The sequence below is a fragment of the Cherax quadricarinatus genome, chromosome 8 (genome assembly GCF_038502225.1).
Source record: "Cherax quadricarinatus isolate ZL_2023a chromosome 8, ASM3850222v1, whole genome shotgun sequence".
Taxonomy (NCBI): domain Eukaryota; kingdom Metazoa; phylum Arthropoda; class Malacostraca; order Decapoda; family Parastacidae; genus Cherax; species Cherax quadricarinatus.
In genome coordinates this window covers 30062142-30085474 of record NC_091299.1, presented here as the reverse complement: position 1 = coordinate 30085474, position 23333 = coordinate 30062142, and the positions used below count along the sequence as shown (strand labels likewise).

Here is a 23333-nt window from a genome sequence, read left to right as displayed (position 1 = left end):
AAAAACTTTCGTTGGTCGAAAGAATTTTACAGTGTGTGTGTGTGTGTGTGTGTGTGTGTGTGTGTGTGTGTGTGTGTGTGTGTGTGTGTGTATGTGCGTGTGTGAGGGTGGGAAGACTAAGAGAGACAAGGAGTGTTGAATATCAGATCGAAATATTAAATGGAGTCAGTCGCAGTTGTCGTGGTTGGTGTACACGCTTTTGCGTGGTCGGTGTACAGCTTCGTGCGTGATTGGTGTACAGGCTCATGCGGGTATGCTGAGCTGCTCTCCATCGACTTCGTGTCCACGCTCGATATGGCGAACATAAATAATTTATTTGATGTTATGAGTTCATTTGGGTTTAGTCCTGGAGTGGGTTGATGGGGCCCCTTGTGCCGGAGTGGGTTGATGGGGCCCCTGGTGCCGGAGTTGGTTGATGGGGCCCCTGGTGCCGGAGTGGGTTGATGGGGCCCTTGGTGCTGAAGTGGGTGGATGGGACCCTAGTACTGGAGTGGGTGGATGGGATACGGGTCCTGGAGTGGGTAGATAGGAATGACCTGGAAAAGAATCATGTAAATGATGACAATAACAGTGAGTCTTGATTTCATTCCTTCCAGTAATATGCCTCCTGGGGAAGTGCTCATTATACAAGGCATCTGAACCATCCTCCCCTTCGCAGGGTCAATGGAATAATAATAATAATAATAATAATAATAATAATAATAATAATAATGCTATATCCGTTCTATCGTTGTGATAGCAAGCATGGGTAACGACAGAGTTTGTATTGGAGGTAAAGACTTTCCATTGGTGACTGTGATTGTAGGTAACATAACAATCCCAGTCGCTGGCCAGGCCAGTGAGGGTCAGATGGAGAATGCTGTGTGGGCGTGTTTAGTTGAGCGGCGGGATAGTGTCACTTCACTGAAATCGAAGCTGCTTGGGTTGTCCGCCTGGAAGGACAGACTTGATTGGGGTGGTGGTAGGCCATGGTGACAACACGGTTCATCAGGATATGTAGAAGAGAAACGAGGGAGGAGAAGGCTACTGGGGTATGGTGCATGATGATGTTCGCTTGACTAAATGGACTGCCTAAACATTTCTCAGGGATTCGGAATGTGATTGTGATTAATTAATGCAGTATTGTTCTCTGGTGTTTCACGTGAGCCAGGTGGTGCCTGTAACAGGGCGCATTGCGAAGTCGATTCAAGCTTCAATTTTCTGATATATTTGTGGTAAATGATGTCAGTGTTTGTTTACAAAAGTGATCTTGTTTCCTGGGACACTGGGTTGATTTGGCCGGTCTGATGCTTGGAAACGGGTGTTGTGATTTTATGGAAAGAGGCTGATGACGCAGGACGGAGATTTTCGAGAAGGACTGATTGGAAACAGTGCCAAATGTGATAGGGTGGCACCTGGTGAGAGAGACGAGGATGCTGTTCATGAATTTATTTCGTAAGGTTTTGTATCTTCTGCAGTAAGATGTAACTCACTTGACAAACTAGACACAAGTGTAACACTTGAGTATCTTTATTGTGGACAAGTTTCGCCATACAGTGGCTTCATCAGTCCAATACAAAGAAGAATAGTGAAAATCAGGAGATTTAGGTAATCAGTCCCTCAGCCTGGAGTCGATGTAATCAATCCATCAATCTTAGTAAGAATACAGCATATGCGTGATGGTGCTTTTATACTGCAGGCAGGTAAGGTGAAGCAGTCGTAGACGGTGTCATGCTGAAATATCCCTTCCTCTCGGCTCATTCGCCGAGACTGGAGATTGAGCCGGTGACCAGAGAGGCCCTGAAGTGTTTAATATTCTCAGTATAAATTCTCTCTTTAATGACAAATTCGTTGATGGGGTGGCTGGCCTCAGGACTCAGACTAACACTACTGTCACTCACACAGTGTGGTTCCGTGACAGAGCTGTGCTGGTACGGACCTGTGCATGCGTCAGGTCACTGGTAGTGTGACGATGTCCTTGTTAGCCTCGGGTCGTTTACTCTGTCAACATGTGCAACACCACGGTGTGGGCGGCGGCATTTATAGTGCCAGACTATATATAACCAGCTGGGTGCAGCTGGATGTTGAATATTGGCGGTGTGGATAAAAAAAGGAATCTGTCAATTCTAGCCTGTTTAAATTTATAGGCTTTAGGTAGTAAATGTATCATGTTACTTAAGGATTATACGAGACTGTGGCAAACTGACCATTAGTGTGAAAGGATTTATTTCCCATTATCAGAGTGGATGGGAGACAAGATATAGCAGGTCGTGGAGCAGCTTTCCACGCTGAGCGATATTTTATCGCTCAACTGCGATATTATATATTATGGGAATGTTGACATGGAGGTTATAATCTCTAATATTCTTGTACATGTTTCCACGTATAGTGTATTTAAATGTATTATACTGAAGCGCTAGAGGCGATTGAATGCACGGAGTGGTACAGTCTGAGTCCACCGTCTTCTCTCTCTCTCTCTCTCTCTCTCTCTCTCTCTCTCTCTCTCTTTTTTTTTTTTTTTCTTTTCTCTCTCTCTTTTTTTTTTTTTTACACAGGGTTTGACAAGGTTAAGGATCCCTAGCGTTATTGACAAGCTATTTACAGGTTAAGGATTCCTAACTTTATTGGCAAGCTAAGAGCTGTTACCTACATCAGCTCATTTGAAAGCATTTTTATTGTTATGAGACATACAAGTAGGGAACAGGATGAAGTTGGAGCCATCTGTGGGCCAGCATTTTCATTTGATCAACTGACTTTATCTCGTTGACATCATTATGCTGTACGAATGTGTTCCATACTCGAGTCATCCTGGGTATGTATGATTTCAGATGGAGTGATGTTCTGGAGAAGGGTACAGCCAGAGTGAAGTTGCTGCTTTCTGCCCGTCTTGTGGCATAAAAGCTTGTTTCACGCTGTCCTCGAAGTGGATCCAAGTGTGGTACTTTGACAATATTGGCCTTGTACATAACAGTAAGGCCACTCACATCCTTCCTATGTTGAAGGCTCTGCTGAAATGACAGATCTATCCAGGATGGGTCCAGACGAGAGATGAGTCGTCTTGCTCTGTTCTCCACTCTGTCAAGCAGTCGCAGATGAGAGGGGGGGGGCAAGCAAACCAAGAAAGTGGAGCATAATCAAGGTGCGAGCATACTTGTGCCTCGTACAGAATCTTGCAACCCCTACTGTCAAGCAGATGCGAGATACGGCAAAGTGCTGTAAGTTTCCTGGCTGCCTTGTTTGCAAGATTTACAACATGATTCTTCATGGTTAGTGTGGAGTCAAATTTCACCCCAAGGATATCAACTTCTTCTCCAGGTACCAACACCCTCCCATTCATCCTTACTACTGCACCAGCATTACCATCATGGTGCCTAGAGACGATCATCATTTGCATTTTCTCAGGTGCAAATGTTACTTGCCATCTATTTCCCCAAGCTGATATAGCTCTCAGCTGGTGATTGATGTAGCTTAGAGAAGCTTTCATTTCTTCTCTTGGATAAGTGAATGTCAGTGTACAGTCGTATGCATATGCATGTGATTCTGGGATGAGATGAAGAAGGTCGTTGAAGTAGACATTCCATAACAATGATCCCAGTACGCTTCCTTGTGGAACACTTGCCCCAATAGGATATCTTGCTGATTCCGTTCCATTGAGAACTACACTTAGAGATCTACCATGAAGGTATGTATGATTTCAGATGGAGTGATGTTCTGGAGAAGGGTACAGCCAGAGTGAAGTTGCTGCTTTCTGCCCGTCTTGTGGCATAAAAGCTTGTTTCACGCTGTCCTCGAAGTGGATCCAAGTGTGGTACTTTGACAATATTGGCCTTGTACATAACAGTAAGGCCACTCACATCCTTCCTATGTTGAAGGCTCTGCTGAAATGACAGATCTATCCAGGATGGGTCCAGACGAGAGATGAGTCGTCTTGCTCTGTTATCCACTCCGTCAAGCAGTCGCAGATGAGAGGGGGGGGGGGGCAAGCAAACCAAGAAAGTGGAGCATAATCAAGGTGCGAGCATACTTGTGCCTCGTACAGAATCTTGCAACCCCTACTGTCAAGCAGATGAGAGATACGGCAAAGTGCTGTAAGTTTCCTGGCTGCCTTGTTTGCAAGATTTACAACATGATTCTTCATGGTTAGTGTGGAGTCAAATTTCACCCCAAGGATATCAACTTCTTCTCCAGGTACCAACACCCTCCCATTCATCCTTACTACTGCACCAGCATTACCATCATGGTGCCTAGAGACGATCATCATTTGCATTTTCTCAGGTGCAAATGTTACTTGCCATCTATTTCCCCAAGCTGATATAGCTCTCAGCTGGTGATTGATGTAGCTTAGAGAAGCTGGCATTTCTTCTCTTGGATAAGTGAATGTCAGTGTACAGTCGTATGCATATGCATGTGATTCTGTGATGAGATGAAGAAGGTCGTTGAAGTAGACATTCCATAACAATGATCCCAGTACGCTTCCTTGTGGAACACTTGCCCCAATAGGATATCTTGCTGATTCCGTTCCATTGAGAACTACACTTAGAGATCTACCATGAAGGTAATCACTGATGAGACATAACGTAGAGCTTGCAATTCCCAGTGCTTGAAGTTTTGCAAAGAGGCCCTGGTGCCACACCCGGTCCAAAGCGCCAACAATGTCCAGTGCTACCACACAGCTGACTCTTTCTCTCTCTCTTTCTCTCTCTCTTTCTTTCTCTCTCTCTCTCTCTCTCTCTCTCTCTCTCTCTCTCTCTCTCTCTCTCTCTCTCTCTCTCTCTCTCTCTCTCTCTAGTTGGATTAGGTTAAATTAAATTGCGCTTGTTATAATAAAGATAGATAAGTTTTTAAGGTTCTTTTTGTACAAAATCATTAATTTTTATATTAACATAAATGAAAAAGATATATCTTTAAATGTATAAGAGTAAATTTTAGAAAATACTTAATTTTAAATGAGTTCTTGCTAACTGACCAATTTTTACCTATTTGACACGATATATATATATATATATATATATATATATATATATATATATATATATATATATATATATATATATATATATATATATATATGGTATAAACCTTGGTAATAAATACCGACAAGTTGGTTTAGAAAGACACGTAAGCAAACACTATAACATATTTATTAGAAAACGTTTCGGTCCTGGGACCTTGATCAAGGTCCCAGGACCGAAATGTTTTCTAATAAATATGTTATAGTGTTTGCTTACGTGTCTTTCTAAATCATATATATATATATATATATATATATATATATATATATATATATGTGTATATATATATATATATATATATATATATATATATATATATATATATATATATATATATATATATATATATATATGTATATATATATATATATATATATATATATATATATATATATATATATATATATATATATATATATATATGTATATATATATATATATATATATATATATATATATATATATATATATATATATATATATATATATATATATATATATATATAATACCCGTTGGCCAGGTGTAGATATTCTGGTGTTTATACTGTCAATTGTTGAAGTCCTCTCTCTCACTCTCTCTCTCTCTCTTTTTTACACAGGGTTTGACAAGGTTAAGGATCCCTAGCTTTATTGACAAGCTATTTACAGGTTAAAGATTCCTAACTTTATTGACAAGCTAAGAGCTGTTACCTACATCAGCTCATTTGAAAGCAATTTTATTGTTATGAGACATACAAGTAGGGAACAGGATGAAGTTGGAGCCATCTGTGGGCCAGCATTTTCTTTTGATCAACTGACTTTATCTCGTTGACATCATTATGCTCTACGAATGTGTTCCATACTCGAGTCATCCTGGGTATATATGACCTCAGATGGAGTGATGTTCTGGAGAAGGGTACAGCCAGAGTGAAGTTGCTGCTTTCTGCCCGTCTTGTGGCATAAAAGCTTGTTTCACGCTGTCCTCGAAGTGGATCCAAGTGTGGTACTTTGACAATATTGGCCTTGTACATAACAGTAAGGCCACCCACATCCTTCCTATGTTGAAGGCTCTGCTGAAATGACAGATTTATCCAGGATGGGTCCAGGCGAGAGATGAGACGTCTTGCTCTGTTCTCCACTCCGTCAAGCAGTCGCAGATGAGAGGGGAGGGGCAAGCAAACCAAGAAAGTGGAGCATAATCAAGGTGTGCCTCGTACAGAATATTGCAACCCCTACTGTCAAGCAGATGCGAGATACGGCAAAGTGCTGTAAGCTTCCTGGCTGCCTTGTTTGCAAGATTTACAACATGGTTCCTCATGGTTAGTGTGGAGTCAAATTTCACTCCAAGGATATCAACTTCTTCTCCAAGTACCAACACCCTCCCATTCATTCTTACTGCTGCACCAGCATTACCATCATGGTGCCTAGAGAAGATCATCATTTGCATTTTCTCAGGTGCAAATGTTACTTGCCATCTATTTCCCCAAGCTGATATAGCTCTCAGCTGGTGATTGATGTAGCTTAGAGAAGCTGGCATTTCTTCTCTTGGATAAGTGAATGTCAGTGTACAGTCGTATGCATATGCATGGGATTCTGGGATGAGATGAAGAAGGTCGTTGAAGTAGACATTCCATAACAATGATCCCAGTACGCTTCCTTGTTGAACACTTGCTCCAATAGGATGTCTTGCTGATTCCATTCCATTGAGAACTACACTTAGAGATCTACCATGAAGGTAATCACTGAGGAGATATAACGTAGAGCCTGCAATTCCCAGTGCTTGAAGTTTTGCTAAGAGGCCCTTTTGCCACACCCGGTCGAAAGCGCCAGCAATGTCCAGTGCTACCACACAGCTGACTTTGGATTCATCCAGTGACTGGTGCCACTTAGTGGAGAGGTTTAACAACAGATCAGCAGCAGAGTAACCTTTCCTGAAGCCACATTGACGATCACAAAGTAGTGAGTGGTAGTCAAAAAACTCTGTCATTTGTCTTGAGATTATTGTCTCAGGATCTTACCAGTGATTGGCAGGAGTGACACTGGTCTGTAGTTGCTGATTTCTGCTCTGCTCTTCTTTTTGTGAACAGGGACTACATTTGCCTCTTTCCATAGAGAGGGCCATTTACACTGTACTAGGCAGTGCTGAAAGATGCGAGTTAGAGGTGCTGCTAACTGGTTTGCACATCTTCTCAGCAATCTTGGGCTCAACTTGTCTGGGCCCACAGCCTTTTCTTGGTCAAGCGATTTAAGAAGGAAATGCACCTCCTCATGCCTTATTGTAACCACTAACAGTTTTGACACAGTTCTTGCAGCTAGCCAAGGAGGGTCCCTTGCTGGATCAGGAACTTGCATTTTGGCAGCAAAGTGTTCAGCAAAGAGGTCTGCCTTCTCTTGACTACTAGTAGAGATGGTCCCACCCTGTCGATTTAGAGGTGGAATGAGTTCATCAGGCAGGTAACCTTGTCTGTCCTTGACCAAGGACCACCAGGTTTTGGAGCCTACCCTACCTGATGCTAGCTTTCTTTTAGTGTCTACCTCCCATTTAGCAATGGCCCACTTTTGAACGTCACCCATATGCCTACAGGATTGCCTGTGCAAGTTCCTGTTATAGGTGGTAGGATGTCTCTTATACCTTCGCCATGCCTTGTACTTAGCAGTAGCAGCCTCTCTACAACGAAAGCCAAACCAGGGCTGATCTGTAGGCTTTGTCACGTATTGCCGGTGAGGAATGTGTTCTTGTTGTAGATTAAGGATGTGCCCAGTGAAAGCTTTCACTTGGTTGTCAACATCCCCTTGGAGAAGAGCATTCCAATCGGTCGTGGCGAGCTCAGAGCAAAGGGCTGGCCAATTACCTCTTTCCCATAGCCGGTTGTGCGTGTGGACTCCGCACCTCGTTCTGTTGGGATCTTAAGTATCGTAAAAACTGCCTTGTGGTCAGACGATCCAACGTAGCCGAGGGGTTGACAAGTGACTATGCCTTCTGCCAGATCACTCACTACTGGGTCAAGGGAGGAGCCAGAGATGTGAGTAGGGAAATCAACAAAGTTTCTCATGTCAAATACTGCAAGAAGGTCATCAAAGTCCCTCTGTATAAGGTGCTGGTTGAGGTCACCAACAATTATGATATGTTGACAGTTGTGTTGTAGCAGAAGGGAGTCAATATTTTCCATTAGAAAGTTGATGGGGTCTGCATGCTGCCACTGAGGTCTGTACATTGCACATGCTAGTACAGAGGTACTAGTGTTTATGCATAGCTTGAAAAACATCATTTCAAGATGTGTAGGGGTGGCAACATCAATGTGCCGGGCATGAACACTTTTAGAGAAACACACAGCAACACCTCCTCCTTGCCCTTGCCTGTCTCTTCTCATCCATGAGGTGTAGTCAGCAATTCTTGCAAAATTTTCTGGAGTCCTGTCATCCAAAAATGTTTCAACAACAGCTATCATGTCGGGACGTCGAGTGTTCACAAAACTATGTGTGAGCTCTCCAACATTAGTAATGAAACCTCTAATGTTGGCCGACAGGATGCTGATAGACTGGCTCCTCATGATGTGGTCAGCTTGAGGTGGTGGGTGTGTAGGGCATGTAAGGTGCCTGCCCTTGAGAGAGGTAGGGTACTGAGGCAGCTGCAGGGATGTAGGTCTGTGGTCTTGTATAAGGCACAATACCACCTGCTCTGCTGGGATAGGAGTAGCTGAGTGGGTGACGTGTGAGAGTGTTCACCAATTCAGAGATCCTGCTGGTTTGTTCTGAGAACAGGTCTCTAAACAGGTGGTCCTGTCTGTCAAGTTCCTTTTTCTTCCGACACTGGTCCTCCTGATATCCTTTCTTGTAGCAGTAATTGCACCTGGTATCTCGCAGGCAGTTGTTGGCGGTGTGCCCCTTCCGGTGACAGCGAGAGCACAGCCTAGGTGCCTGGGAGGGTGGACTATGATTTGTTGCACCTCCTGTGTTTTGCAGATTTGTCCTCAGGGTCTGCCGCTGGAACTGTGTTAGTGGAGGGTGAGACGGCTGTAGATGTCTTCCTCCTCCACGTCCTCTTCGACGTCCTCTGCCCAGTCCTCTACCAGTTCTGACAGATGTGTCCCTGCTGTTCGTACTTTGGCGCAGTAGGTGATCAGGTGAAGTGATAGTTCCCTGAGTATTAACTGCACCAATCTCTGGTGGAGAAACTTCTGACTCGGAACTTGCTGATGAAGCACTGCTACCAGATTCTGGAATAGTGTCGGTACGTGTGCTGACAGGTGTAGGATCAGAGATGGTATGTGCACTGTCAAGTGGACTGGCAGTGGCTGAAGCAGAGATGTCAGGTGTAGGAGAATTAACAGATCCAAGGCTTGCTTCGTTGCTGGGAAGAGGATTTGTTTCCTCTATGGTGGTCAGAGGAATTGTGTTAGAATTCCCAAAGGTAGTGTTGAACTCTGTCTGTCTGTGGGACCTTAACGATGACAGAATTCCACCAATTATTTACCCCTGAGTTAAGCTCAGTGTGGGACTTCCAGTCTTTGTCACTAGTGTCACCATCAGCTGAGCAGCTTACGTCACTTGATGCAGGCTTGCACTGGCCTTCTGCAATAGCTTGGAGGTTATCTAATGATTTGAGGAGCTCATAAAGTGCTTCCCTGTGATGGATTATCTTAGCTACAACTTTACAACCCAGCCCAAGAGGGCAGTCTTGATCTTTGGACAGAAGTCCCTGAGGTAGGACTTCTGAACCTTCCTCCTGTAGCTCCAGGCTTGTATCCACATATATCACAGGATTATGGATATCCTTCAATTTTCTGAAATTTTCAACCTGGCTGCAACAAAATTCTTCTTCTGGAATGCAATCTGTGTGGCAGTAGTTGGAACAAGTAGGTTCCTTACATCTAAGAAGAATTTTATCCCTTGTGGTATACCCACAAACACTGCAGTAACTACTGGGACAATAGGCAGATAGCATAGATATTCTTACTATTTTGCGATGTGAAGTCATCCCAGAGAATGCATGTAGGTTTGCAATGAAGTTCACAGGAGGGAGAGAGAGTGGGTGGTGGTATCGTGGGTGGGATGGGGTATCGTGGGTGGGATGGGGTATCGTGGGTGGGATGGGGTATCGTGGGTGGGGGTGTTTATAATGGGGTGGGTAGTGAGGGCAGGCAGTGGCCGACGAGCTGGAAGTGTTGCCTTCTCACTATCACTTAATAAACACTATTTATGCTATCCACTTTTCCACTAAAGGAAGATGTTACACAAATCACTATGTTGCATTGTACCAGTCATATTGTTATAAAGCACCAGATGCTAGTACATAGCACAAAACACATATAATATTATTAGATGCTCACTGTGAAGGCAATAGTGACGTCACTCCCAGGCCTGCCGCTGTCCCCTCACTCACACCATATCATCACCATACCACACTTAAATATCACTGATATTGCTTATATTCACTTCAGTGGAAGAGTTGGCTTACTTGTACTAATGTGTTGTAGGTAGTACTTCGTCAATGAACAGTTTTTATTCTCACCAACCCTCGTATTTAAGTAATATTAAGAAAGTTTGTGGAGCACACTGTGACACGTCTTCACCCTCCTTCCTCTCTCTCTCTCTCTCACTCTCTCTCTCTCGCTCTTGCCCACACTAACTAGGTGAACAAGGTGTCTGAACTAAATTCCTCGTCTCTCCCTCTCCTACAGATGGGCAAGAGTAGTGACCGGAAGGTGACGCTGAAGGAAGTGTCGCTCAAGACTTCAGGGAAGTACAAGTGTGAAGTGTCAGCTGAATCTCCCTCATTCCACACTGACTCTGGCTCAGGAGAACTGCTAGTTGTCCGTCAGTATTATTATTGTTATTATTATCATTGCTATTTCGGTTATTATTTTTATTATTGTTGTTGCTGTTATTATTATTGTTATTGTTGTTGTTGCTGTTATTATTATTGTTATTATTATTATGATTATTATTATTATTATTATTATTATTATTATTATTATTATTATTATTATTATTATTATTATTATTATTTATTACATATCTGTGTTTCATACCTGCCGTGTGTTTACCACCTGTGGTATTAGTCTTACATTCCTGTGTCAATGTCTGTAACATCGTGAACAAAGACTCGTGTTCCGAAAAGTTCATCATCACTGGGTTCAGTGATGCAAATGCCTCCTAGCGTGTACACTGCTGCTGCCTGTCGTGTTCATTGCTGCCAACTGCTGTGTTCACTGCTTCTGTCCGTCGTGTTCAGTCCTACTGCCTCCTGTGTTCAGTGCTGCTGCCCTCAGTATTCATTGCTGCCCGCAGTGTTCACAGATAGGCTTTGCTCTTTTTTCCCTTGACGTTGATTGGTTTATGATCCACCTTTGCCCTTTCTCTAAAGTATACTGGGCCTCGTTAAAGTGACTATCTCTCTCTCTCTTTCTTCCTTTTTTAAACAGGGTTTTACAAGGTTAAGGATTCCTAACTTTATTTAGAAGCTAAGAGCTGTTACCTACATCAGCTCATTTAAAAGTCTTTTTATTATTATGAGATATACAAGCAGGGAACAGGATGGAGTTGGAGCCATCTGTGGGCCAGCATTTTCATTAGATCAACTGACTTTATCTCGTTGACATCATAATGCTGTACGAACATGTTCCAGACTCGAGTCATCCTGGGAATAAATTTTGATCTCAGATGAAGTGATGTTCTGGACAAGTTACAGACAGGTTGAAGTTGCTGCTTGCTACCCGTCTTGTGGTGTAGAAGCTCACTTCTTTCTGTCCTCGGAGTGGAACCAAGTGTGGTACTTTGACAGTATCGGCCTCTATTTTTCTATCTCCCCTTTTCCCCCCTTTCTCTAAGGTATATCGCCCATTCTCTGTAATAACTCTACCGTAGCCACTTTCTCTATTTTTCTTGAGTGCCTTCTCTTTCCCCTTTCTCCGCTTTACCCCTCTATCCCTCTTTCTCTGGGGTTCACTTATCTAGGTCTGGGGTGGTAGCACTGGCAACTGCAGTGGAGGGAGCAGTTAGAACTTTAAACTAGGAATAGTTAGTGGTATGGGTTTTGGCAGGAAAACAGTGAAGTCCCAGTGTAGTAATATTACGAGTTCTAGGGGAACTAGTAATAAGCAGAACGAGGTAGATATTGAAAAGCCAGGGACTTGGGTGATAAGGACAGTAATAGGTTTAGTAGAAAAACAGAAATGAGCAGGAAGGGTAAAGAGAAAGGAGAGTCTTTCAATGTTTATTATGCTAATTGCCGTAGTGCTAGGAATAAGATGGACGAGTTGAGATTAGTTGCTAGTGCAGGTAACATTGATGTATTTGCCTTAACTGAGACGTGGTTTAATTCAAAAAGTCGGGACATGCCTGCGGAATGTCATATTCAGGGTTTTAAATTGTTCCAAGTAGATAGAAGTATCGGGAAGGGGGGTGGGGTGGCATTGTATGTCCGAGATCGCTTGAACTGTTGCATAAAAACGGGTATTAAGTCTGAAGTAACACATACAGAGTCTGTTTGGATAGAATTTTAAGAGGGGCATGAAAAACTGATTTTAGGAGTGATATACCGTCCCCCAAACTTAGATAGGGACCAAGGGAGACTACTATGGGAGGAAATTGTTAAGGCCACAAGGCACGATGATGTAGTAATTCTAGGAGACTTTAACTTTAGTCATATTGATTGGAATTTCTTGACTGGGAATTTAGAATCATACGACTTCTTAGAAGTAGTTCAGGATTGTTTTTTGAAGCAGTTTGTGACAGAACCTACAAGGGGAAATAACCTGCTTGACTTAGTTCTGGCAAACAATGCATCCCTTGTTAATAATTTAGAAATTTCAGAGGAACTGGGTGCTAGCGACCACAAATCAATTACATTTAGCATTGAATGGAAGTACGATAGTAGCGATAACTCAGTAACAGTCCCAGATTTTCGCTTAGCAGATTACGATGGGCTTAGAGAACACTTATCATCTGTTGACTGGGGTAACGAAGTGAGCTATCAATATGACAGTTTTCTGAGCACTATACATGCTGCTCAAAGAGCGTTTATCCCATATAAAGAAATTAGATCAAATAGAAATGACCCAAAATGGATGAATAATAAGCTCAAATATCTACTAGGGCATAAGAAAGGAATTTATAGGCGTATCAAAAGAGGTGAGGGTCATCTTATGAATCAGTATATTGACATTAAGAGGGACATTAAAAAGGGGATAAGAAAAGCTAAAAGGGACTATGAAATTAAAGTTGCTAGGGATTCTAAAACTAACCCAAAAAGTTTTTTCCAGGTATATAGAACAAAAGTTAGAGATAAGATAGGTCCCCTTAAAAATAACTATGGGCACCTTACTGACAAAGAGAATGAAATGTGCTCGATTTTTAATAATTATTTTCTCTCAGTTTTTACACAGGAAGACACTAACAATATTCCAGTAATTAATTTTTATAGTGGGCTAGAAGAAGATAAATTATGTAACATCACAGTCACTAGTGAAATGGTTGTGAAGCAGATAGACAGACTGAAGCAAAATAAGTCGCCGGGTCCTGATGAGGTTTTTTCAAGGGTTCTTAAGGAATGCAAAATGGAACTCTGTGAACCATTAACTAATATTTTTAATTTATCTCTTCAAACAGGTGTAGTGTCTGATATGTGGAAGATGGCTAATGTAATTCCTATTTTTAAAACAGGGGACAAGTCGTTACCATCAAATTACCGCCCAATAAGCCTGACCTCAATTGTAGGCAAATTACTAGAGTCAATTATAGCTGAGATTATAAGAAGCCATCTCGATAAGCATAGCTTGATTAATGATACTCAGCATGGATTCACAAGAGGCCGGTCTTGTCTAACTAATTTATTAACTTTCTTCAGTAAAGCTTTTGAGGCTGTTGACCACGATAAAGAATTTGATATTATTTACTTAGATTTTAGTAAGGCTTTTGATAGAGTTCCGCACCATAGACTGTTAAAGAAAGTGGCAGCTCATGGCATTGGGGGAAAAGTGCTCTCGTGGATCGAGTCATGGCTCACTGACAGGAAGCAGAGAGTGTCCATAAATGGGGTTAAATCCGAGTGGGGATCTGTAACAAGTGGCGTTTCACAGTTGTTTATAATATATATCAATGATCTTGATGAGGGAATTACTAGTAATATGAGCAAATTCGCCGATGACACAAAGATAGGTAGGATAATTGATTCAAACGTAGATGTTATGGAACTTCAGGAGGATTTAAACAAACTCTATTCTTGGTCACAAAAGTGGCAGATGCAGTTCAATGTAGATAAATGCAAGGTTCTGAAGCTTGGAAGTGTCCATAACCCTAGTACTTATAAGTTAAATGATGTAGAACTTAGCCATACAGATTGCGAAAAGGACTTGGGGGTTATGGTGAGCAGCAACCTTAAACCAAGACAGCAATGCCTAAGCGTACGTAATAAGGCAAATAGATTACTGGGATTTATATCAAGAAGTGTAAGCAACAGAAGTCCAGAGGTCATACTGCAGCTTTATACATCATTAGTAAGGCCTCACCTAGATTATGCAGCTCAGTTCTGGTCTCCGTATTACAAAATGGACATAAATTCGTTAGAAAACATTCAGCGTAGGATGACTAAATTAATACATAGCATTAGAAATCTTCCTTATGAAGAAAGATTGAAGACTCTTAAGTTACATTCACTTGTTAGACGAAGAATGAGGGGAGACCTGATCGAAGTGTATAAGTGGAAGATAGGTATTAATAAAGGGGATATTAATAAGGTCTTGAGGATGTCTCTCCAAGAGAGAACCCGCAGTAATGGATTTAAATTAGATAAGTTTAGATTTAGAAAGGACATAGGAAAGTATTGGTTTGGAAATAGGGTAGTTGATGAGTGGAACAGTCTACCTAGTTGGGTTATTGAGGCTGGGACTTTGGGTAGTTTCAAATTTAGGTTGGATAAGTACATGAGTGGGAGGGGTTGGATTTGAGTGGGACTTTCACATCAGAGCTTATTTCTTGGGTGGCATTGAAAATTGGGTTGGGCAAATGTTTTGTTAGTGGGATGAATTGTAAAGGACCTGCCTAGTATGGGCCAACAGGCCTCCTGCAGTGTTCCTCCTTTCTTATGTTCTTATGTTTTTAACTTTCACCCCACTTTCCCCTCTTCCTCCTTCCCTCAACCCACGAAAGCTCTAAGACATTTCACTCACTTTCACTTCTCAAGAACATGTCATGTACTTTAAGCTGAAGTCAGATTGTCAATGTCTTAAACCTAATCAAAATACATCGTTCAGTAGCTGAATGTATCGATCAGTGTGTGTGTGTGCCACGTCAAGAGCTTTACTGACATATAAACCAGGTGTCCGGACATAAACCAGGTGTCCGGACATAAACCAGGTGTCTGGACATAAATCAGTTGTCCAGCAGTCTGTAATCTCGGATACACCAAAGGTATTTTACACCTGTGGTCCTTTCTTCACCCGCACGCCTTCACTATCAAACAACAGAGTCTCTGTTTCAGTCTTTACACCCCCGGGGAAGGTCTTAACACCCCTGGGGAAGGTCTTTACACCCCTGGGGAAGGTCTTTACACCCCCGGGAAAGGTTTCATAAATCATTCATTGTTATTCACACTTTTATGTCTTTCGGAATACACACGCAGTCTATTTTACAAGTTACCACTTCGAGCCCCCAGTGAATTACGAAGTCTTTTCTCTACTGAGCTCTTGTCCGAGGGCGTCGCTACTGGGACGCGATCCCGTGCTCACTACTAGGAATCTACTGCTAGGTGAACACTAGCAGCTACCTCTTTAAATATAAAGAAACTCCTAGTAATCTAGGCACCAGTATACTTCCTGGATAAAATTATAATCCACCTCTTTAGATTTATAGCCGGAGTGTTCTCAAATAGAGTTTATTTACCAGTTTAATTACTAGGTTTGAGACTCTTTTAGCGGAATGCCCTTGCATTTTATGCTAGCAATCCCTTCAGTTGTTCGTTCGTACCGAAAATCTCTGAAATGGGATTCATTGCGTATACGCATGTTTACTCACACACCTTGATTACACAAGTGATCTCGGAACTCCCTGATATAGATATCAACATCATCCTGGGCTCGTAACCTTCGCTTGATTTATATAGGAGAGAGAGAGAGAGAGAGAGAGAGAGAGAGAGAGAGAGAGAGAGAGAGAGAGAGAGAGAGAGAGAGAGAGAGAGAGAGAGAGAGAGAGCGAGATTCTGTCTTCCAGCATCTAATGATTATCCGTCAGCTTTACACCAGTGACTGAGAGACGTTTAAGTATGAGACAGGTCTCTCTCTCTCTCTCCCTGACTCTCTGTCTCTTTCTCTTTCTCTCTCTCTCTTTCTCTCATCATTTCTATCGATAACTGAAAAGCCAGAAAGATTCATGGGCACACTTTTCGCAACTGGGTTCAACTCTCCTCCGTCACTGCAACTTTGCAGGTCTCAACTTTGCTCTTTATTTGCTTTGCCACGAGTTATATGTTTCGGCTCACAGTCTCCCCCTCCCCCCAAAAAGGGAGGGTAAAAAAATATTTGACCCAGAGGCAGCTGCTTCCTGCAAGTCATAGGCGGTAGGTGTGGGCTGAATTTCGGTGGCAGGTGTATGTGTGTGCATGTACTCACCTAGTTGTGGTTGAGAGGTCGAGTCACAGCTCCTGGCCACGCCTCCTCACTGGCCGGTACTAGGCTACTCTTCCTGCTCCATGAGCTTCATCATACCTCTTCTTAAAGCTATGTATGGATCCTGCCTCCACTACATCACTTCTCAGACTATTCCACTTCCTGACAACTCTGTGGCTGAAGAAATACTTCCTAACATCCCTGTGATTCATCTGAGTCTTCAACTTCCAACTGTGACCCCCTTGTTGCTGTGTTCCATCTCTAGAATATTCTGTCTCTGTCCGCTTTGTCGGTTTCTCTCAGTATTTTATATGTCGTTATCACATCCTCCCTATCTCTCCTGTCCTCCAGTGCCGTCAGGTCGATTTCCCTTAACCTCTCTTCGTAAGACATGCCCCTTAACTCCGGAACTAGTCTTGTTGCAAACTTTTGCACTTTCTCTAGTTTCCTTACGTGCTTGGCTAGGTGTGGGTTCCAAACTGGTGCCGCATACTCCAATATGGGCCTAACATACACAGTGTACAGGGTCCTCAACGATTCCTTATTAAGATGTCGGAATGCTGTTCTTAAGTTTGCTAGGCCCCGTTATGCTGCATCAGTTATTGATGTGCGCCTCAGGAGATATGCTATGTATTATAATCACCCCAAGATCCTTTTCCATGAGTGAGGTTTGCAGTCTTTGGCCCCGTAGACTGTACTCTGCGGTCTTTTTACCCATCCCCAATCTTCATGATTTTCCGCTTGGGGGGTTGAACTCCAGGAGCCAGTTGCTAGACCAGGCCTGCAGTCTGTCCAGATTCCTTTGTGGTTTTTGCCTGATCTTTCTATTGAATTCTCCTCATTAGAACATAAGAACATAAGAAAGAAGGAACACTGCAACAGGCCTACTGACCCATGCGGAGCAGGTCCATGTCCCCCCCCCCGGATTAGACCAATGACCCACCCCCCGGATTATCCCAATGACCCACCCAGTCTGGTCATCCCCATTAAAGGATGGAGCACTGTACCAGACCCAGCAGCACAAGCTAGTCAGGTCCAACTCACACCCACCCACACCCACTCATGTATTTATCTAACCTATTTTTAAAAATACACAACTTTTTAGCCTCAATAATTGTACTCGGGAGCCTGTTCTACTCATCCACAATTCTATTGCCAAACCAGTGCTTTCCTATATCCTTCCTGAATCAGAACTTTTCCAACTTGAAGCCATTGCTGCGAGTCCTGTCTTGACTGCAAGACAGGGGCACTTCTGAGTCTATTCCTTCCGTCATATCATTCATATACACCAGAAACAGCACTGGTCCTAGGACTGACCCTTGTGGAGCCCCGATCGATACAGGCGCCCACTCTGACACCTCACCAAGAACCATGGCTCGCTGCTGCCTTCCCGTCTGGTATTCTCTGATCCAATGCAGTGCCTTCTCTGCTATACCTGCCTGATCCTCCAGCTTCTACACTAATCTCTTGTGTGGAACTGTGTCAAAAACCTTCTTACAATCCAAGAAAATGCAATCTACCCACCCCCCTGTCTCTTGTTTTCTGTCGTAAAACTTCAGTAGGTTTGTGAAACAGGATTTCCTTTTCCTGAAACCGTGCTGGTTGCCGCAAATAATCTTATTCCTTTCTTATTCCACCACTCTTGTGTGTGTGTGTGTGTGTGTGTGTGTGTGTGTGTGTGTGTGTGTGTGTGTGTGTGTGTGTGTGTGTGTGTGTGTGTGTGAGAGTGTGTGTGTGCGTGTGGGTGTGTGTGTGTGTACTCACGTAGTTGTGGGTACATGGGTCGAGTCACAGTTTTTGGCCCCCGCCTCTTCACTGGTCGCTACTAGGTCACTCTTCCTGTTCCATGAGCTTTATCATACCTCTTCTTAAAGCTATGTATGGATCCTGCCCCCACTATATCACTTCCCATACTATTCCACTTCCTGACAACTCTGTGACTGAAGAAAAACTTCCTAACATCCCTGTGATTCATTTGAGATTTCAACTTCCAACGGTGACCTCTTGTTGCTGTGTCCCATCTCTGGAACACACTTAGGTTAGGTTAGGTTACGGATCCCTAGCTTTATTGACAAGCTATTTACAGGTTAAGGATTCCTAGCTTTATTGACAAGCTAAGAGCTGTTACCTACATCAGCTCATTTGAAAAAATTTTTATTGTTATGATACATACAAGTATTTTTACTGTTATGAAACATACAAGTAGGGAACAGGGTGAAGCTGGAGCCATCTGTGGACCAACATTTTCATTTGATCAACTGACTTTATCTCGTTGACATTATAGTGCTGTACGAATGTGTTCCAGACTCGTGTCATCCTGGGGATAAATGATCCCAGATGAACTGACGTTCTGCAGAAGGGTACAGCCAGAGTGAAGTTCCATGCTTTCTACCTGTCTTTTGGTATAGAAGCTTACTTCACGCTGTCCTCGAAGTGGATCCAAGTTTGGTACTTTGACAATATTGGCCTTGTACATAACAGTAAGGTCACCCACATCCCTCCTGTGTTGAAGGCTCTGCTGAAATGGGTCCAGGCGAGAGATGAGACGTGTTGCTCTGTTCTCTACTCTGTCAAGCAGTGGCAGATGAGAGGGAGAGATGGGAGGGAGGGGTAGCAGGCAAACCAAGAAAGTGGAGCATACTCAGGCTGTGAGCGTGCTTGAGCCTTATACAGAATCTTGCAACCCCTGCTGTCAAGAAGATGCGAGATACGCCGAAGTGCTGTAAGCTTCCTGGCTGCCTTGTTTGCAAGATTTTCAACGTGGTTTTTCATGGTCAGTTTGGGGTCAGATTTCACCCAGGTACCAACACCCTCCCATTCATACTTACTTCTGCACCGGCATTAGCATCATGGTACCTAGAGACCATCATCATTTGTGTTTTCTCAGGTGCAAATGTTATTTGCCATTGGTTTCTTCAAGCTGATATAGCTCTTAACTGGTGATTGATGTAGCTTAGAGCAGCTGGCATTCTTCTCTTAGATAAGTGAATGTCAGTGTACAGTCCAATGCATATGTATGTCGTTATCATATCCCCCTTATCTCTCATGTCCTGTACTCACCTAGTTGAGGTTGCGGGGGTCGAGTCCGAGCTCCTGGCCCCGCCTCTTCACTGATCGCTACTAGGTCACTCTCCCTGAGCCGTGAGCTTTATCATACCTCTGCTTAAAGCTATGTATGGATCCTGCCTCCACTACATCGCTTCCCAAACTATTCCACTTACTGACTACTCTGTGGCTGAAGAAATACTTCCTAACATCCCTGTGATTCATCTGTGTCTTCAGCTTCCAACTGTGTCCCCTTGTTACTGTGTCCAATCTCTGGAACATCCTGTCTTTGTCCACCTTGTCAATTCCTCTCAGTATTTTGTATGTCGTTATCATGTCCCCCCTATCTCTCCTGTCCTCCAGTGTCGTCAGGTTGATTTCCCTTAACCTCTCCTCGTAGGACATACCTCTTAGCTCTGGGACTAGTCTTGTTGCAAACCTTTGCACTTTCTCTAGTTTCTTCACGTGCTTGGCTAGGTGTGGGTTCCAAACTGGTGCCGCATACTCCAATATGGGCCTAACATACACGGTGTACAGGGTCCTGAATGATTCCTTATTAAGATGTCGGAATGCTGTTCTGAGGTTTGCTAGGCGCCCATATGCTGCAGCAGTTATTTGGTTGATGTGCGCTTCAGGAGATGTGCCTGGTGTTATACTCACCCCAAGATCTTTTTCCTTGAGTGAGGTTTGTAGTCTCTGACCCCCTAGACTGTACTCCGTCTGCGGCCTTCTTTGCCCTTCCCCAATCTTCATGACTTTGCACTTGGTGGGATTGAACTCCAGGAGCCAATTGCTGGACCAGGTCTGCAGCCTGTCCAGATCCCTTTGTAGTTCTGCCTGGTCTTCGATCGAGTGAATTCTTCTCATCAACTTCACGTCATCTGCAAACAGGGACACCTCAGAGTCTATTCCTTCCGTCATGTCGTTCACAAATACCAGAAACAGCACTGGTCCTAGGACTGACCCCTGCGGGACCCCGCTGGTCACAGGTGCCCACTCTGACACCTCGCCACGTACCATGACTCGCTGCTGTCTTCCTGACAAGTATTCCCTGATCCATTGTAGTGCCTTCCCTGTTATCCCTGCTTGGTCCTCCAGTTTTTGCACCAATCTCTTGTGTGGAACTGTGTCAAACGCCTTCTTGCAGTCCAAGAAAATGCAATCCACCCACCCCTCTCTCTCTTGTCTTACTGCTGTCACCATGTCATAGAACTCCAGTAGGTTTGTGACACAGGATTTCCCGTCCCTGAAACCATGTTGGCTGCTGTTGATGAGATCATTCCTTTCTAGGTGTTCCACCACTCTTCTCCTGATAATCTTCTCCATGATTTTGCATACTATACATGTCAGTGACACTGGTCTGTAGTTTAATGCTTCATGTCTGTCTCCTTTTTTAAAGATTGGGACTACATTTGCTGTCTTCCATGCCTCAGGCAATCTCCCTGTTTCGATAGATGTATTGAATATTGTTGTTAGGGGTACACATAGCGCCTCTGCTCCCTCTCTCAATACCCATGGGGAGATGTTATCTGGCCCCATTGCCTTTGAGGTATCTAGCTCACTCAGAAGCCTCTTCACTTCTTCCTCGGTTGTGTGCACTGTGTCCAGCACTTGGTGGTGTGCCCCACCTCTCCGTCTTTCTGGAGTCCCTTCTGTCTCCTCTGTGAACACTTCTTTGAATCTCTTGTTGAGTTCTTCACATACTTCACGGTCATTTCTTGTTGTCTCTCCTCCTTCCTTCCTTAGCCTGATTACCTGGTCCTTGACTGTTGTTTTCCTCCTGATGTGGCTGTACAACAGTTTCGGGTCAGATTTGGCTTTCGCTGCTATGTCATTTTCATATTGTCTTTGGGCCTCCCTTCTTATCTGTGCATATTCGTTTCTGGCTCTACGACTGTTCTCCTTATTCTCCTGGGTCCTTTGCCTTCTATATTTCTTCCATTCCCTAGCACACTTGGTTTTTGCCTCCCTGCACCTTTGGGTAAACCATGGGCTCATCCTGGCTTTTTCATTAATCCTGTTACCCTTGGGTACAAACCTCTCCTCAGCCTCCTTGCATTTTGTTGCTACATATTCCATCATCTCATTAACTGGCTTCCCTGCCAGTTCTCTGTCCCACTGAACCCCGTTCAGGTAGTTCCTCATTCCTGTGTAGTCCCCTTTCTTGTAGTTTGGCTTCATTCGTCCTGGCCTTCCTGCTTCTCCCTCCACTTGTAGCTCTACTGTGTATTCGAAGCTTAAAACCACATGGTCACTGGCCCCAAGGGGTCTTTCATATGTGATGTCCTCGATATCTGCACTACTCAAGGTGAATACTAAGTCCAGCCTTGCTGGTTCATCCTCTCCTCTCTCTCTTGTAGTGTCCCTTACGTGTTGGCACATGAAGTTTTCCAGTACCACCTCCATCATCTTAGCCCTCCATGTATCTTGGCCCCCATGTGGGTCCAAGTTCTCCCAATCGATCTCCTTGTGGTTAAAGTCACCCATGATCAGGAGCTTTGCCCTGCATGCATGAGCTCTTCTGGCCACTCTAGCCAGTGTGTCAACCATCGCTCTATTGCTCTCGTCGTACTCTTGCCTTGGCCTCCTGCTGTTCTGTGGTGGGTTATACATCACTGCTATTACCACCTTGGGACCTCCAGAGTGAAGTGTTCCCACTATGTAATCACTTTCTTCTCCGCTGTCTCCTCTCTCCAGCTCATCAAAATTCCAGCGATTTTTGATCAGCAACGCCACTCCTCCACCCCCCCCTGTTCCCTCTGTCTTTCCTCAGGATTTGGTATCCCGTTGGAAAGATGGCATCTGTTATCATACCTGTAAGCTTGGTTTCTGTGAGAGCTATGATGTCCGGTGATGCTTCTTTGACTCTTTCATGCCACTCCTCCCACTTATTTGTTATTCCATCAGCGTTTGTGTACCATACCTTCAGTTTCCTTTCCAACACTGTGGTTTGGGGGGCCTGTGAGGGTGGGAGACCTGGTGGCATACTGTGGGATTCTATAGCTCGGTGTTGGGTGGAGGCTGTGGGTATGGATTGTAGTGTGTGTTGGGATGGTGTGATAGGTTGTATGGTTCTGAGAATAGTTGTGTGTGTGCTTGCCCTTGCTGTTCTGTTCTGCTCTGACTGACCTCTGCTGGTTCCCTCCTTGTCTCTTTTCCTAGCTCCTTTCGCTTTTTTGTCCTCTCCCTCAGCTGCTGTCGTTCTGATTTTGTTCTGTCTCTGTCTAGGAACACCCTCTTGTACTCTTCCGAGTATTTCAATCGTGGTTTCTCTTGGAGGATCCTGTTCCGCACTGTTTCCGTCCTGAGAATCAGCTTGATTGGTCGGTTTCTCCCCTTCGAGTACCCCCCTATTCTCTGAAAATTTACAATCTCGTCCATCTCTTCACCTATTTCCGTGATGATTTTCTCAATCTCCTTTCTTTCTTCCTGCTGCCTTTCAGTGTGTGTCCTTTCCTCTCTCTCCTGAAGCCCATGGATAAACACTGATTTTGCCCTTTCTTCCTCCCATTGCCTCACCCTCTGTGACTCTGGATCCTGCCTGTATGTGGTCAGTTTCTCCCTTGATTTTTCCAGTGGCTCTTGATAGCCTGGTTGTGCCTCAGCATTCGACCTATCACCCTCTCCATCTGCAACCAGCTGATCTTCCCTTTCACTCCTTGGTCCTCCTTGGCAGACTGATATGACCTTAGCATAATTCATAATTCCTTCCTTC

General features: G+C 43.8%; 1 protein-coding gene across 1 annotated transcript in view; it reads left to right on the top strand.

The window, feature by feature from the left end:
• LOC128685497 (cell adhesion molecule 2-like) overlaps nt 1-23333 on the top strand; it is a gene marked incomplete at its 5' end in the record, with an annotated part of 292428 nt that overhangs the window by 175988 nt on the left and 93107 nt on the right. Inside the window, one exon of the mRNA XM_070082735.1 lies at nt 10652-10787. Coding sequence (XP_069938836.1) covers nt 10652-10787 — 136 coding nt within the window. The remainder of the gene's footprint in view (nt 1-10651; nt 10788-23333) is intronic.